This window comes from Loxodonta africana, chromosome 9 (genome assembly GCF_030014295.1).
Source record: "Loxodonta africana isolate mLoxAfr1 chromosome 9, mLoxAfr1.hap2, whole genome shotgun sequence".
In the NCBI taxonomy this organism is placed as follows: domain Eukaryota; kingdom Metazoa; phylum Chordata; class Mammalia; order Proboscidea; family Elephantidae; genus Loxodonta; species Loxodonta africana.
Genome location: NC_087350.1, coordinates 37,437,292 through 37,453,205, shown reverse-complemented (window position 1 = coordinate 37,453,205; position 15,914 = coordinate 37,437,292). Strand labels below are relative to the sequence as shown.

General features: G+C 37.4%; 1 protein-coding gene across 1 annotated transcript; it reads left to right on the top strand.

Moving 5' to 3' along the window:
- Positions 1-753: 753 nt before the first annotated feature.
- Positions 754-12,014, top strand: LOC100660956 (cytochrome P450 1A1-like). The gene is made up of 6 exons (XM_023545314.2): positions 754-2,014; positions 3,723-3,846; positions 7,882-7,971; positions 8,068-8,188; positions 10,541-10,627; positions 11,700-12,014. The coding sequence occupies exons 1-6, from the start codon at positions 1,193-1,195 to the stop codon at positions 11,998-12,000; spliced, it is 1,545 nt and encodes a 514-aa protein (XP_023401082.1). The 5' UTR covers positions 754-1,192; the 3' UTR covers positions 12,001-12,014.
- The last annotated feature ends 3,900 nt before the right edge of the window (positions 12,015-15,914 follow it).

Genomic DNA, 15,914 nt, shown 5'->3' with positions numbered 1-15,914 from the left:
AAAACCTGGTAAAGCAGTTCCACTCTGTAACACAGGGGTTTAGTGAGTTGGAATCAACTCCATGGCAACAAACAACAGCAGAGGGAAATGACTGGTAATGAGAAACAGTGGGGACTACATGGAAAAAACGCCTTTGTATCTCTGAGCCTTTCCATAACATGACCTATGTATTACCTCACAGTACATTGTTTTTATAATTATTTCACTTGAACCTCAAATGATGACAGACCACTCTGTATCCAATTCTCCTATAGAATCTTCCATATTGTGGTATTATTTTTGTTTATCTAGTTTCCTCATTAAACCCGTTGCTGTCGAGTAAATTCTGACTCAAAGCTATCCTATATGGCAGAGTAGAACTGCTCCATGGTGTTCTCAAGGCTCTAATCTTTACGGAAGCCAGTTGCCACATCTTTCTCCCACAGAGTGGCTAATGGGTTGGAACTGCTAACCTTTCAGTTAGCAGCCGAGTGTTTAACCACTGTGCCGCTAGGTCTCCTTAATAAAACAACAACAAAAAAAACCCCACTGCCATTGAGTCAATTCCAACTCATAGCAACCCTATAAGACAGAGTAGAACTGCCCCATATGGTCTCCAAGGAGTGCCTGGCGGATTTGAACTGCTGACCTCTTGGTTAGCAGCTGTAGTACTAATTCGCTACGCCACCCAGGTTTCCAGAGGTCCTTAATAGTCCTGTGAAATAGTTTGTGGAATTTTATTTTGTATTCTTAGTGCCTGACATGGGAAGGGAGTTCAGTAAACATTTGTTGGAAGAAGGTGTGGCTAATTTTGTGAGGTATAATGCTTAGATGAGAAAATGGGATGCTCTGAGGGTGTGATGGGATGAAGGCCTCCAGATAATGAGTATGAAGTCAACTTGTATAGCCGCAGTCTCTTTCTAAACACCACGTTGCTTTCTCCATTGAGTTTCCCTCCTCTCTGTCTATGGTCAGTGACTTGAATGGCAGATTTGGGTTTGGGTTTGTGAGAAGAATAGAACTGAGATAAAGATGCATTGTGCTTTACAAGATTTTTCCCTCTTCGTGGTCAGTTAAGAATGACTTTTGATATCCTCGGAAGAGTCTGTACTTTGCTTTTAAATGTTTCAAGGGAGAAAGTCTATTTTGTCTATGCTGAAAACTACGAAAATAGGGTTTACATTTTTCTGTTTCAGGTGCTTTATTCCTGAAGATGATATTCAGCTTGGCAGTCACTCCTGGAGAGGCGACTACTTGTCTTATAGTTTTGGTGATAGTTTTTGTTTTTGTAAGAGCACTAAGGAACAGGGATGGAAAGCAGGTGTCTCTTCCTGGCCCGTGGTCTTTCCCCATCATTGGAAATCTTCCCCAGATTGGAGACCATCCTTACCTGACATTTATGGAGATGAGGAAGAAATATGGCGATGTCTTCCTTATCAGACTTGGAATGGTGCCTGTTGTGGTGGTGAATGGAATGGAAATGGTGAAGCAAGTACTGCTCAAGGATGGAGAGAAATTTGCAGGTAGACCTAATATGCACACCTTTTCTGTCCTGGCAGAAAAAAAGAGTCTTTCATTTTCAGTCAATTATGGAGAAAGTTGGAAGCTTCATAAGAAAATTGCCTCTAATGCTTTAAGAACTTTTTCCAAAGCAGAAGCAAAATCCTCCACCTGCTCTTGCTTGCTTGAGGAACATGTTACAGAGGAAGTTTCTGAGCTGGTGAAAGTCTTTGCAGAATTGACCTCCAAGAATGGCAGCTTTGAGCCCAGAAGTGTGATCACCTGTTCGGTGGCCAATGTTGTCTGCGCCCTTTGCTTTGGCAAAAGATATGAACACAATGATGAGGAGTTTCTTCAGATAGTTAAAACGAATGATGAGCTATTGAAGGCTTCCAGTGCGGCTAACCCTGCCGATTTCATACCGTGTTTCCGCTACCTTCCACTAGGGGTTATAAATGCTCCCCGGAAATTTTATCAGGCCCTATATCAGTTTATTGCACTACATGTACAAGATCATCTTACTACATATGATAAAGTAAGGATTTAAATTCATACCAAACACGGGTTTTGTAATGGTGAGAAGCATTGAGTACCCAGGAGGTTGTATTCTACCTTGGATCATTTCACTCTGGTTTCGCCACAATGAGACTTACCCATGCTGTTAGTAAACTTGAGCCCTAGTCCATGGGATTATAGCAGAGTAATACTCAGTTCTCATGTAGGGACCTTTATGATAATTCTAGTCTTTGAGACCTCAGAAATTTCCCCAGTTCTAAGGGAACATGCATGAATTATGAATCTGTAATTGACTGATAAATTCCAGATGTAGGTGGGTTCCTTAAAGAAATGAGCCAACTCATTTGTCTCTTCATTTTGTGCCATTAAGTATATCTGAAATTATAAGGTCTTGAACTTAAAAACATCAGTTTTTTTTTTTTCAAAAACTTCCATTATGCCTACATCTCCTACCTGAGTTCCTTTACTATATAGAAATGAATTTTGAGATCGTAAAACATGCAGTAACGTTCTCCAGGTGACAGAAGCAGACTTTTCCTATGAGGCCATTCAAATGATTTTTCCCCAATTTGATGGTTCCCAGAAGAATAAATGTTCTTATGAGACATGAATCTGCCAGAAAGAATCCTAGCTCTTTGACCCCAACCAGCTAAGGTGAAGGTAATAGGAAAAAATTTAGCAGGAAAAGGTAGATGGTCAAGGTGGATAACTGAGCACATGAAAAGGTATGAGAGTTGAGTCCTGTCCAACGAAACAATAAGACAATCTGTTTCAAGGTACAACCAGGAACTCTAATTAGGTACTGTAAGTGTAAGAATTTGTAAGAGTTCATAAACTTTTCTTCCCATTCCCTAATCTATCCCCCATCTATTTCCCTATGATGACAGTAAAATCCACACAGTACAGCCAGAAACCTTTTACACCTTTTCCTTACTTATTGACTATCTCGTTATTCGACATTTCACGGTTACAACAATGGTAAAAAATCTACTATCCAAGTATTTTGGGCATTAACGATGTACATATGGTAGTAATGAATGCTAAGGTGTGAGGCGAGAGTCATGCTGGCTTTGATGGGTAAGTCTCTGTGTCAACCTGGATGAGCCATAATTCTCAGTGGTTTGGTAGTTATGTAATGATGTAATTTGGCAGCTATGTAATGATGTAATTTGGCAGTTATGTAATGATGTGATTTGGCAGTTATGTAATGATGTGATTTGGCAGTTATGTAATGATGCAATTTAGCAGTTATATAATGACTGTCATCCTCCATTTTGTGATCTAATGTGGTCATCCTCTATTTTCATATAATACCAATTTCACGTAATGACCATTCTTTGGAACTTAACCGTGTTGATAAGTGAGGAGAGGGTGTATTATATTAAATGCCACGTAGTTTCTCTGTAAGTGTTAATTTCCAATGCTGACATTTTCTAAGTGTGCTCATAGACTAAGGCACTTGTTTCTATTGATTGAAAGATGCTTTTGAAGAAAAAAGAATGAGTTCTGTAGCTTGGTTTTCTATTCTACCTTCTTTTAAGATTATGCATTACTTTTTTCAAGCAAAAATGGTTGCAAAGTTTAAAATAATATACTTATATTCATAAGCACATTGGGTTCATTTCAAGTTAGATGACGCTACTGCTCTTCCTTTGTGAAATTCATATATGATGTGACCTATAGTTATAGGTAGAGGTGAGTAATCACGCTAAGGTTTGTCTCCTCAGGACCATATCCGAGACATTACTGATGCTCTGATTAATACGTGCCACAACAAACATGCTGCTACTAAAACAGCCACCTTAAATGATGATGAAATCATAAACACTGTGGGTGACCTATTTGGAGCTGGTATGTGACAATATTTATCAACATATAAGACAAAAATCATTGCAATTTTTTGTTTTCCACTATTTATAGTATTTCTTTTCGTATTTGCCATTTTGTGTAGTTTATGGTGCATTAACATCATTGGGCACTGAAATCACGGCCTTGATTTATTTATTCAGTTAGTGAGTTAGTTAGCTAGTTCCCTGTTACTTTTTATCCCTGCACCCATTCCCAATTGCTTCCACTAATCCATTGGCGTTTATTCTTAATGGGTTCAAAGTGCTACTTTTTTTATATGAATGTATTCTTACAAAATGGGCTTTACTTCTCTTATCACGTATTGCCATATATTCTTGTATTATCATATATTTTAATTTATATAAATGTTATTGCTATTTAGATCTCAATCTGTTTCTAACTTTTTTCATAAAACTCTATGTTTTTAAGATCCAGCCCCGGTTGCTACGTTTATTTCTAATTTGCTGCTTCTAATGGTTGCATATGCTCCATGGTATGCACCCTTACATTTTAGCCATCTGCTGTCTCTGGGATGGACAGCCTGCACAGATGATGCAGACATTGATTACCTTGGTAATGTTAAGAAGACCATCTTTGTGTATCAGTTTTGCCTCTTTTTGGATGACAGCCTTATTGTAAATCTACAGAAGCAGAATTTCTGGATCAACTATTAAAAATATTCTTGAGCTTGTTATACATACTGCCAAATTCTTTTTAAGAAGACTGTACAAATCTATATTGCCACCATTCTTAAATTATATGGTTTTTTAAAATCATTTTTATCTATCATCTTTCTTATGGTTTCTATAAAATCTTAGACTGGAGGAAGCCAATTTCCTTAGTCTAACGAACAAACAAGAATACTAAGGATATCTTAGCAGTTTCATTTCAGGTAGGGTGGCCTTCCAATTTATTAGTTTTCCTTTCTTTTTATTGTATACCATCTTTATTGGCACCTTGATTCATTTTTTTCTAGGATCTATGCATGTGTGTTCCTGAATTTTCCTTGTAAACAGAGGCATTCATTTTGATTTGTGTTGCTTGCAAATATACCATATGTATAATATATACACCTGTATGTATATATGCTTACCTTTTACTTTTATAATAATCTCAATTTGATGGATGCACTGGCTATTTATAATATAAATATGATCACGCTGTACTTAACATTTTCTTCTGGCAACTATCTGATGCTAAGTACTAATGTTAGAATTTTTGAGCACTTTTTTTTTAAAGCTTGAATGCCACTGTGAACCAGGTATGTGTGGGTGTGATAAACACATCAAGAGGGCTTTATTTTCATCTTGATTTGATGAGATAAACTCAACATATATTTCAGACATATATAATACTGTCAGTACCCTCAAGTAATCAATAAATGTGATATTATGACAGATCACAAAAGTAACTAGGATAAAGAATAGAGATATCAGATGTGTGCAGCCCAGTTAAAATTATTTTTAGTTAAAATGCTTGCAAAAAAGAGGTATTCAGTATAACGCATTTCTGTACAAAGGGTTTATCCACTCAATAAATACATCAAATGGAATTTGTATTTTGAATCCAAATAAGAGTGATAATGAAAACCAAGAAAACAATAAATTTCCACAAGTGCCTGCTACCTCACTAGTGAGATGAATGCTATACTTTATTAGAATAAAATAGTGAGCTATAAACCACATATTTAATGGATAAAACCTGTAACATTCTGTTCAATCCATGCTTCTATATTATTAGCATTTACATTTCCATATTTAACTTTTCAAATCGATCATAGAAATGATTTGGTTTTCCCTTAGGACATAGTCAAGCTTTCTCCCAATCACTACTTATGAACTCAATAAAATTTAGATAATCTACCAAGATAGATAATAGCATTTTGCTTAAGCCTAGACGTAAAAAGGCAAATATATGATGATCAAAATCTGAATCCTGATATTTATCCATGGCCTATTTGTTGTTGTTGTTGTTGTTTTCCTCTGTTGCTAAAGAAGAGAGTCAATATATTCTGCATAAATGTCCAATTTTTCATACCACACTGTACTCTACTATAGAGGCCATGGTCAGCAAATTTATTTGGACAACTTACTTTTGGAGTAATTTCTTGCAGTATGAAGTCCATATTAGAAAGTTTGTTAGTTGCAAACTGGAGAACTTACTGGCTCACTAAAGAGATTCCTCTGTGTAAAAGATGTGAAAACCCAGACTTGAGAAATTCAGAAAGGGGATGACTGCTCTGAGGCTAAAGCTGAGTGTATTGCTTGTACACGATGAGATGCAAGTTTTTTAAAGAACAAATAAATGCTTAAGCTCCAATGCTGTGGAGTTACAGAATTGAGTGCGGATACTAGCTCTGCCCCTTTGTGATCTTGGTCAAATTATTTCGCCAGCACTATGCTGCAAATTTCTCGGTAAGAGTAATTACAGCCCCTATCTCATAGGGTTTTGTATATTAAATGACAATGAAATTAAGTGGCCAATAGTTAATAAATATCTTCATCATTGTTGCCATTAAAAAAAAAATCATGAGAAGCTGGAAATAAAATATATAGAATTGAAAACATATTTCTGCTACTAGGTTTTATAACATTTAGTGGAAAACACAAATAACACTATTAATTTTTGTGAGTGAATAGAATGAAGACTGAAAAGTAGAGGATCGAACAAACTTACTCCAGCAAATCAGGCACGTTTCCTACGATACTGAACCATCCACTAGAAAGAGCTTTTTAAATTGACATTTCTGAGTTTTAGGTTTTCAAGAACTGATCACATTCTTTGACATAGTCTTAGCATGGCCCTTGAGTAAAGATGAAATTTGATATGTAGAATTCCTTGCTTTATGTTTTTTATTCAGTAATGAAAAACATCTAATCAATGCCTAGATAATCTCAGAAATAAAGATGCCCTGTTGGAAAGATGAGTTTTAAACTATTTAAGAGCCCTGGTGGCACAGTGGCTAAGAGCTATGGCGAGCTATGCCTGCTAACCAAAATGTTGGCAGTTCAAATCCACTAGCCGCTCCTTGGAAACCCTATGGGGCAGTTCTCCTCTGCCCTGTAGTGTCGCTATGAGTCAGAATCGACTCAATGGCGATGGTATAAGTACACTAAAAATTATTGTTTAAAAAATATGAATCTCTTCAATCCTCCATTATGTGGTTATACAAACTCCTGGCCTTTGGAGCCAGATAAATGCAAATTAAGTTTTGGGTCTGCCTCGTATGAGATGAGTCACATTGAGCAAAGGCCGTAATGTACCTGTGGCACAGCTTTTCTCTTTAGTAAAATGAACATAATTATACATGCCTTACATGTCTGGATTATGATTTAGAGAAAATATATATAATTCCTAGAACAGAGTAAACACATAATACCCATTGCCATAATGATTCCAACTCATAACGACCCTACAGGACAGAGGAGAACTTCCCCATAGTGTTTCCAAGGAGCAGGTGGTGGATTTGAACATCTGACTTTTGGTTAGCAGCCAAGGTCTTAACAACTGTACCACCAGGGCTTCAAACACTTAATAGCCACATACAATTGTAATTGTGAATATTGCGTAGATTATAGTCATCGTTATTACCATAACAATAAAGTTTGTCATGTAGTGCAATGTTACCAATGTTCCCACATGTTTGATAAATAACACTAATATTTTTAAAAGAGTCCCTGGGTGGTGCAAACCGTTAAGGCACTTGACTGCTAACTGAAAGATAGGGTGTTCACGTCCACACAGAGGCACCTGGGAAGAAAGACCTAACCATCCACTTCCAAAAAGTCAGCCATTGAAAACTCTGTGCAGTACAGTTCTACTCCAGCACACATGGGTCACCATGAGTTAGAGATTACTCAATGGCATATTTTTAAATCCACTCAAATGTACAGTAATTATTTTATTGTGGTTCTATTAATTTATGGTTATATGTAGACTCTTTTCCCCTAATTCTTAGTACCTGAATATGAAGTAAATTGAGGATATTAATTATACTGATACTTTTTCTTGTGACTTGTTCTCTCATTTATTTTTCAGGGTTTGAAACAGTATCAACATGTCTGTATTGGAGCTTTCTTTATCTGATACGCTATCCAGAAATTCAAGCCAAAATTCAAGAAGAAATTGGTAACATACTTTGAAATAAAAATTATAATTTAGTCATATAAGTTTTTTTTTATAATTATCAATTTAATTATTAAATTAAAAAAATTTTTCTTTCAGATGGAAACATCGGACTAAAATCACCCAGATTTGATGACAGGAAAATCTTACCCTATACAGAAGCTTTTGTAAATGAAATATTCAGACATGCCTCCTTTTTTCCTTTCACTATTCCTCATTGGTGAGCATACGATTCTCTTTGAAAAAGCAACCCGTGGTTGGGAGGCAAGATGAAAAGTCTTGGGATTTGTTGGAATACTTTAAGTGCCTTAGCACCTATGTTAAGATAATTGTTATTTTAATATTACTTTAGATCTGATTTTATTTTATTTTGTACCCCTGAATGAAATGTTTGAGTAAAGCAACAGCATATTTTTTGCACTTTTTCCTCATAACCAAAGTATGATGCCATTAACTTTCATGTTACATGTACTATTAAGGGCAGAAAAGGATATGGAAATTCCAAACAATGGATACATCTACTATAATACACATTTGGCCATGAGATAGCATACAGACAGACACACTTAACCTCCTCCTGTAGACAACCTCAGCCTCCTGCTGATGTGGCTTCATTTTCAGGAGTCTGCAATTTTTCTAGGCAATAGACTGAGGAACCCAAGTTTGCCACAAACAGGTTAAAGAGAAAACACATTTATAGGTATTTGAAAAATTATTGAACCTTATGCCAGAATCTCCAGCACACAAATGCATTGCCAAAATAGATAGAAAAAATATATATATATTTTTATTAAATATGTATGTAGAGAACAAAAGTTATGGTAGTTTGAACTATTTTTATTTCACACAATTAAAATACAGAATGCAATTCTCAATACCTTTTTCCTTTCTACCTTTAAGTAGTGAAGAAGCAGGAATGTATCTTTTCCCAGAAAGCTGATGTATGTGTTCCGTAGTTGGTCATAGAAATACATAGTGCCCTTGGCTGACCAACCACCCATAAGACCAATGACCAGCTGAACAGAGTCAAGGCCAGACACTGAGTGAGACAGACTCCTGTATTTAGTTTGCTCTTCTTATTCACAAGCCATGCCTATCAACTCACAGTGACACCTTCCTTTTAGATACTGAATCAGACCTTCTTCCTGGTTGAAGTAAACTTTGTCTTTAACTTACTTTTAAAGAAGCAACTCTTCTGTCTCAACGACTTTCATAAGGTGACATTGGGTACTCCATAAAAAAGCATGACCTACTCCTCTACTAAGTAATCAGGAGCAGAGAGGTCCTACCAAGTTTATGTGCATCACTTGGAATGAAAGGAGACACGTATTTGGGGCCCTGGAAACACATCTGAGGAGCTGAATCCACAAAAGGTGTGGACAGGAAAGTGTTGAGATAGGCAAGGGGCTGTTCATAGAAGGAGGTGATGCTTTCAGAAAAATAGGTCCATTACTCATTGGCTTTCCCTCTTCTTGGGTGTTGAGGCCACCCAGCATGTAATGCCCATATTATTTGCCAAAGTTCATTACCAGTTGAGAGATCGATATAGATGAAATAGAGGTCAAAATATTAGCTTTATTAATTATCAGAGCTTGTTTGGAGGATTGGGCTTAAAGTGGACCAAATAGGCTTGCTAAAACTTCTCACCTGAATTAGATGTATTTTCCCCACTCTGTCTGTGGCAGGATTGGACAACCACAGGCTTGCTCTGGAAGGATGGACTTGCTCCTCTAAGCTCATTGTAGATGAGATGTACCGTTTCTACAGGTTGACTGGCGTGAAGGGAGAACTTAAGAATGGCTAAGCCAACTGTGCTAGCATCTTCTTGCAAACACAAATAAAAACATCGCTGCTTCTCCTCTGGGGAGAAGTGAGTGCGAGGGCAATCTAGTGAGGTGGGGAATGCATGTGGAAACAGTAGCATGATTGAATCCCAACCATGCATACTTATAGTGTTGTAAAAGGGGAAGCGTCACAGATAGGAGACTGAAAACGGGACTAGAGAAAAGAATGTTCGTTCTAGAGGTAACTTAGAGATCTTCCCATATAACCAACACCTCCATTACACAGTTAGGAAAAAAAAAATCACAGAACAGGTAAGAGATGTGTGGAACACATCATTCATGGAAACTTCTGGAGTTCAGAGTTCCAAATCCGTTATTCCTTCCACCAAGTGCTAAAAGATGTTATGATCTGATTTTCTAATCTATTAATAAAAGCCAGAAGCATATTTGGTACAAGAAAGTGCTTAATACTGCCGTTTTCCCTTGATGTAATCGTCTGCCTGCTCATGGTCAGCTCTGTCATAGAAATATTGAGAGAATTTTCTGTTAAGATTTTAGCTTATAGCAATGCCTTGCATATAGTAAGTGTGCCATACATTTAATAAATACAAAACTAATAAATTATTAATTTATAATAGGTGATAGATGTTTCAATTAATAAAATACAGATTTATAAGGGTTTCATGTCATTATTATAGTAAAAAATAATCTGAATTGTGGAAGGAAGTTGAGGGATGGCATATTTGAATTTTCAGAATGTGCCGTAATGCTGTGTTTTGCTTTCCCAGTACTACAGTGGACACTTCTCTGAATGGCTATTTCATTCCCAGGAAAACTTGCACCTTTATTAACATGTACCAAGTAAACCATGATGAGTAAGTCACTACGATGATTTCTGGAGATAAACTCTGCCTGGTTGTTTGTTTACTATTTATCAATCTGGGAAAAGATTCATATATTTCTTAATCAAACTTTATGCCTTCTGTTTCTGTTGAAAAAACTTCGGAAGAAGTTCAGTTTTCCCTCCTCACCTGCAATGGGAAGGGCAATCTCAATACAGATTCAATTAGGGAAAATCCAATTTCAGAAGTGGGTTCAATGGAGTAGGTGTCTGCCAAAGACTTTATGGGATCACCCTTTGCATGAGTATGGCCAGCTGATGTTTGAGATGCAGTCTGAAATCCCACTGGAATGGAGGTCACCAAGCATAAATGGCTTTTCTCTTATTTGTTTTTTTTTGATTTTTTGTTTGTTTTTTCCTCTACCCACCACCTAAATTCATGTCTGGCATATAGTAGGCACTCAGTAAATGTTAGTTGAATAAAATGCAGCTAGAAGCTCACCTTTATCAAACATGAAATGGAGGGCGGAGATGAAGGTGCCTCAGGCAGTGAAAGTAAGGAATATTCTTATATGAATTTTGTGGAATTCCTAATTTAAAATAATTAAAATTTTAAATAAATTCTCAGGTCTTTTATTAACTAAAGCATTCAGCGGCTAACCAAAAAGCTGGCAGTTTGAATCCACCAGCTGCTCCTTGGAAACCCTATGGGCAGTTCTACTCTGTCCTATAGGGTTCATATGAGTCAGAATCAACTCAGTGGCAGTGGGTTTGGTTTTTTATTAACTAATGAATTACAAGTCATTTTAGTGAAAATAAAATAACAAATATACTAAATCTTTATAGTAACTAAATCCACCATTATATTTAACGGATAGAATGATGGACATTTATATGCATATGTTTTTTTATACACATACATAATAATTATGTATATAATTATCTCCATAATAATTACGTATGTGTGTCTGTGTGTACAATTTATAAAGGATATTCCAACATTGAACAAAACATTTGCTGCAAAATTATTATGGAGAACTTGCCAACAAGGTGAAAATGATAAAATTATTTCTTTTTAAAATGTTATTTTTGTCTATTTTATACAGAACTATTTGGGATGATCCCAATTTATTTCAACCTGAGAGATTCCTAAACCAAAATGGAGAACTGAATAAAAGTCTTGTGGAGAAAGTTTTGATCTTTGGAATGGGAATCCGGAAGTGTCTGGGGGAAGACGTTGCGCGGAATGAAATATTCATTTTCCTCACCACTGTCCTGCAACAGCTCAAGCTGCAGAAATGTCCCGGAGCCCAGCTCGACCTGACGCCCATGTGCGGGTTAACCATGAAGCCCAAACCGTACCAACTCAAAGCAGAACTCCGCCCCTCAGGGGGTTCGCCTGATTAGATCCTCAGACTAGATGGAGAGTTTCATATTAATCCAGGAAAGACAAAAAAAAAAAAAAAAAGATTCACATTCATTTACAAGTAATTTAAAGATCTCCCCTTGGGCCCTGGTATTAATTCAACACTTTGCCTATCGTCCTAAGGTGGGGACTATTTAAATGAGGTGTAGTATACAACCTCATTTATAAAGAGCTACTGTCTCATGAAGATATTTTCAGATAATGGGGAATTGGGATGTAATTCAGGAGTTTTAGGTCAGTGTCTCCCAGGGCGGTGTCTCATTCATCCCTGTGAGCGTGGGAGGAAGGGAAAGACGGAATTGTGATTGGCCAGGCTGGCAAAGGGGGTTGTCTTCCTTTCCTTTAGGCCTCAAATAGAGGAGATATGCTGATAGCTGTTTTGACTGTAGGGTTCCGAATAAGAACAAGGCTCTGATACTAAAGTTATGTTCAGAAATCTAGAAAATAGGCACTTAAGAGGGCCAGGGAAGGGAACTAAGGTAGCCTAAAACAGCAGAGAGCATTTAATGGTGATAATAGATGGGTTGCGCTAGATTTAAAGAGGTAAAGAAAAGCCATGAAAATGTCCTCAAAAGCCATTTTCGTATTGACTCATGTTTTCTGTATCAAAAATCTTAGCTTGAAGGCAAATTGGCTGTTTTTATGTTACCAACTTCTTTTGGTATCTATTAAGTATTCATGTTATGAGGGAAAAAATAGATACTAATTATTTTTATACACTGTTTAATACAGTACCCGGCACTTCCTATGTTTTTTTTCAGTTGGCTTTGATAATGAGCCAAGGTACATAAACAAGCTTGACAAGGACAATGAAGGACCGTGCATCCTAGACTGAAGCGGTAAGAAGGCGTGGCATTAGAAAGCACCTGGAAGCTGGGAGACAGAGCTCCTCTGTTGCCGGATTCAGGCAGGGAGAGCAGTTCAGGAGGTGTGGCTCTAAATAGTGGCAATCCTGATAAGGACATGGTACTGGAAACAGAGAAGTTAAACAATTTAGAGACGTTGCAAAGTAAATTTAGGACTTAGCCTCGTTTCCAAATATAAATAAAAAAAATAAATTCTTCTGCTACCCTATTAACCAAAACCAAACCCAACCCATTGCCAACTAGTCAATTCTGACTCACAGTGACCCTTTAGGACAGAGTAGAACTGTCCCATAAGTTTTTCCAAGGCTGTAATCTTTACAGAAGCAGACTGCCACATCGTTCTCCTGAGGAGAAGCTGGGTGGTTTAAACTGCCAAGTGCTTAACCACTGAGTCACCAGGGCTTCTATTCTATTAAAGCTTTTGATTATATTATCCCAGTGACGAAAACAAAAACCAAACCCATTGCAGTCGAGTTGATTCTGACTCATAGTGGTCCTAAAGGACAGAGCAGAACTGCCCCATTGGGTTTCCAAGGCGCGCTTGGTGAATTCAAACTGCTGATCTTTTGGTTAGCAGCTGTAACTCTTAACCACTACGCCACCAGGGTTTCCATCCCAGCGACAGTGCATCAAAATAAAACCATTGTCACATTTTTATTATAAGAAACTGTCAAATATTTTGTGTATGTAATAATAATGGGGTTGACTAGAACACTATAGAAATCTTGGTCTCTGTTTATCTGGAATTTTCTTTAAAGAATTATATTTTCTAATCTCTTTTTTTTTTTAACAGTAAGCAAAGATGTTTCTATATTCTTATTTTAACATTGTTTTATAAAATGCTAATTTGCTCTTTTACTATTCTGGTAAGACATAATTAAATAGTGTACTATTGGGCTTTTGCATAATTCATAAGGTTGCATTTTCCATATTTTTAAAAACATGGATAAGAATAAAACAAGGAAAAGAAAGTGTAAAAGCAAAATAACAAAAATATTCTTTGTCATTTAATATGTAAAGATGAGTTTCTAATTATATGTATTTACTTTTCCTGAGGTAATAATTTATTTTATGAAATGTAATCAAAGGCAACAGAGTGTACCAAAATATTGTATCTAAATTACTTACATTGACATCAATATTTAAAATTATCACCTAGAAACTACACACAGGATTCATTATGCCCATAGAGTTTGTGGGTTTATAGAGAAGTTAATGGAGTTCCTGGGTGGTACAAATGGTTAACACATTTAGCTGCTAACCAATAGGTTAGTAGTTCAAGTCCACCCAGAGGTTCCTGGGAATAAAGGCCTGACAATCTACTTCTGAAAAAATCAGCCATTGAAAACCCTGTGGGGCACAGCCCCTCTCTGACACACACAGTCCTGAGACAGATAGGGTTAACTGTGCTGGTGGAAGAAAAAAGCTGTTAAAAGATTACTATCTAGAAGTTGGGTAAACAGGAACCACACCCTGTCCGCATGAGATAAGGCTGAAACAACCTGTAAATTACTATCTCCGTCTTAGTGTTTTTCTAGTCCCTTCCCCCTTTACATGCTCCCACATGCGCAGAAGAACGAAGTGTGACTGCTGTTTAACCTTCCTTCCAAACAAAACCAAACCCAAACCCACTGCCCTCGAGTTGATTCCAACTTATGGCGACCCTATAGGACAGAGTAGAACTGCCCTGTAGAGTTTCCAAGGAGCGCCTGGCATATTCGAACTGCCAATCTTTTGGTTAGCAGCTGTGGAACTTAACCACTACTCTGCCAGGGTTTCCTAACCCTCCTTAGCCCTCTGAATATGGTGATGTAGTGCCGAAGGTCAGTGCACTTGTGCTATATCCCATAATAAGTGATGCCAACGGCTGCTGAGAGTACTCCATCTTGAATATCAGAGGGTTCCATCTTGGATTCCAGATGCATGGGCAACCTAATTAACATGCATTGCCATTCTGAGAAGTACCTGCCCCTTGAAAGAAGCCTACTAAATATTCATTACTCTGTTGTCTCCACCAAACCCATTTAAGCCCTAACCTTGCTTCCCTTTTTGAGTCAGTCTTTTGGAGAGGCTTAGATTCCTGCTGACCCCTTTTGCTTGACTCAAGCAAAATAAAGCTTGCTGAAGATAAAGTTTGTCTTTCACATGCATTCTTACTCAGGAAAATACAAGGACCCTTTGTGTCAGATTGGCAATTGGTAAAAGTCCCATGAGTCAGAATCGACTCAATGGCAACTGGTTTTATAGAATACTGTAGTTGAACACTCAATGAGATTGATTGACATGGTGGCTGCAACAATGGGCTCAAGCATAACAAGGATTGTGAGGATGGCACAGGATCAGGCAGTGTTTTCTTCTGTTGTACATAGGGTCGCTGTGAGTGGGAACTGACTCAATGGCATCTAACAACAACATAGTTGACATTATGTGGGTATGTGTATCTGTTACCCAAAGCAAGTCCTGCCTGGTGCAGCTTCTCATCAATAAAGACACACTGAGATGAAGAGAGAAGAAGAGCATTTGTTGTAAGCATGAAAGAAGGGGCAAGGAGGTGTATACCTCAAAACAAGCTCTCCGAACAAAGGGAAGCAGAACTTTTTATACCCTTCTTCACAAGTACATACAAACATCATGGATTACATAAGTTATCATGGTGTGCAGATGCAGTAAGACAAGTTGCATCTTTTTTCTTCCTTAGTATTTTCAGAAAACAGCAGATAAGTCCTGCCCTGGGTGGAGATCTTATACTTTTCAGGCTAGTGAACTGGGTTTGACCGGTTAAGACAGGAACTGAACCACACACAGCAGTTCAGGGTCTTTGAGGCCAATGGACAGGAGGGGCAGATTCTACCTGACAATGGCTGAGCAGCTGCTAATTGAGCCACATACAGGGCTATCTGTCACTTAAAGTTTTGATGATAATGTATAGGATGAGGTCTTGCTTGGTAATGGCTAAGCAGCTGCTCACTGCTCTGCCTATCACATCCACGGTAATCCAAGATTAGTGAGGTCCTTAGGGCTGTTATATA

What these genes read in the sequence shown, in the direction of transcription:
- LOC100660956 (XM_023545314.2), top strand. Translation starts at nt 1,193, where the DNA reads ATGATATTCAGCTTGGCAGTCACTCCTGGAGAGGCGACTACTTGTCTT. An exon ending in ATCTTACTACATATGATAAA is followed by an intron (nt 2,015 to 3,722) that starts GTAAGGATTTAA and finishes TTGTCTCCTCAG; the next exon opens with GACCATATCCGAGACATTAC. An exon ending in CCTTTCACTATTCCTCATTG is followed by an intron (nt 8,189 to 10,540) that starts GTGAGCATACGA and finishes TTGCTTTCCCAG; the next exon opens with TACTACAGTGGACACTTCTC.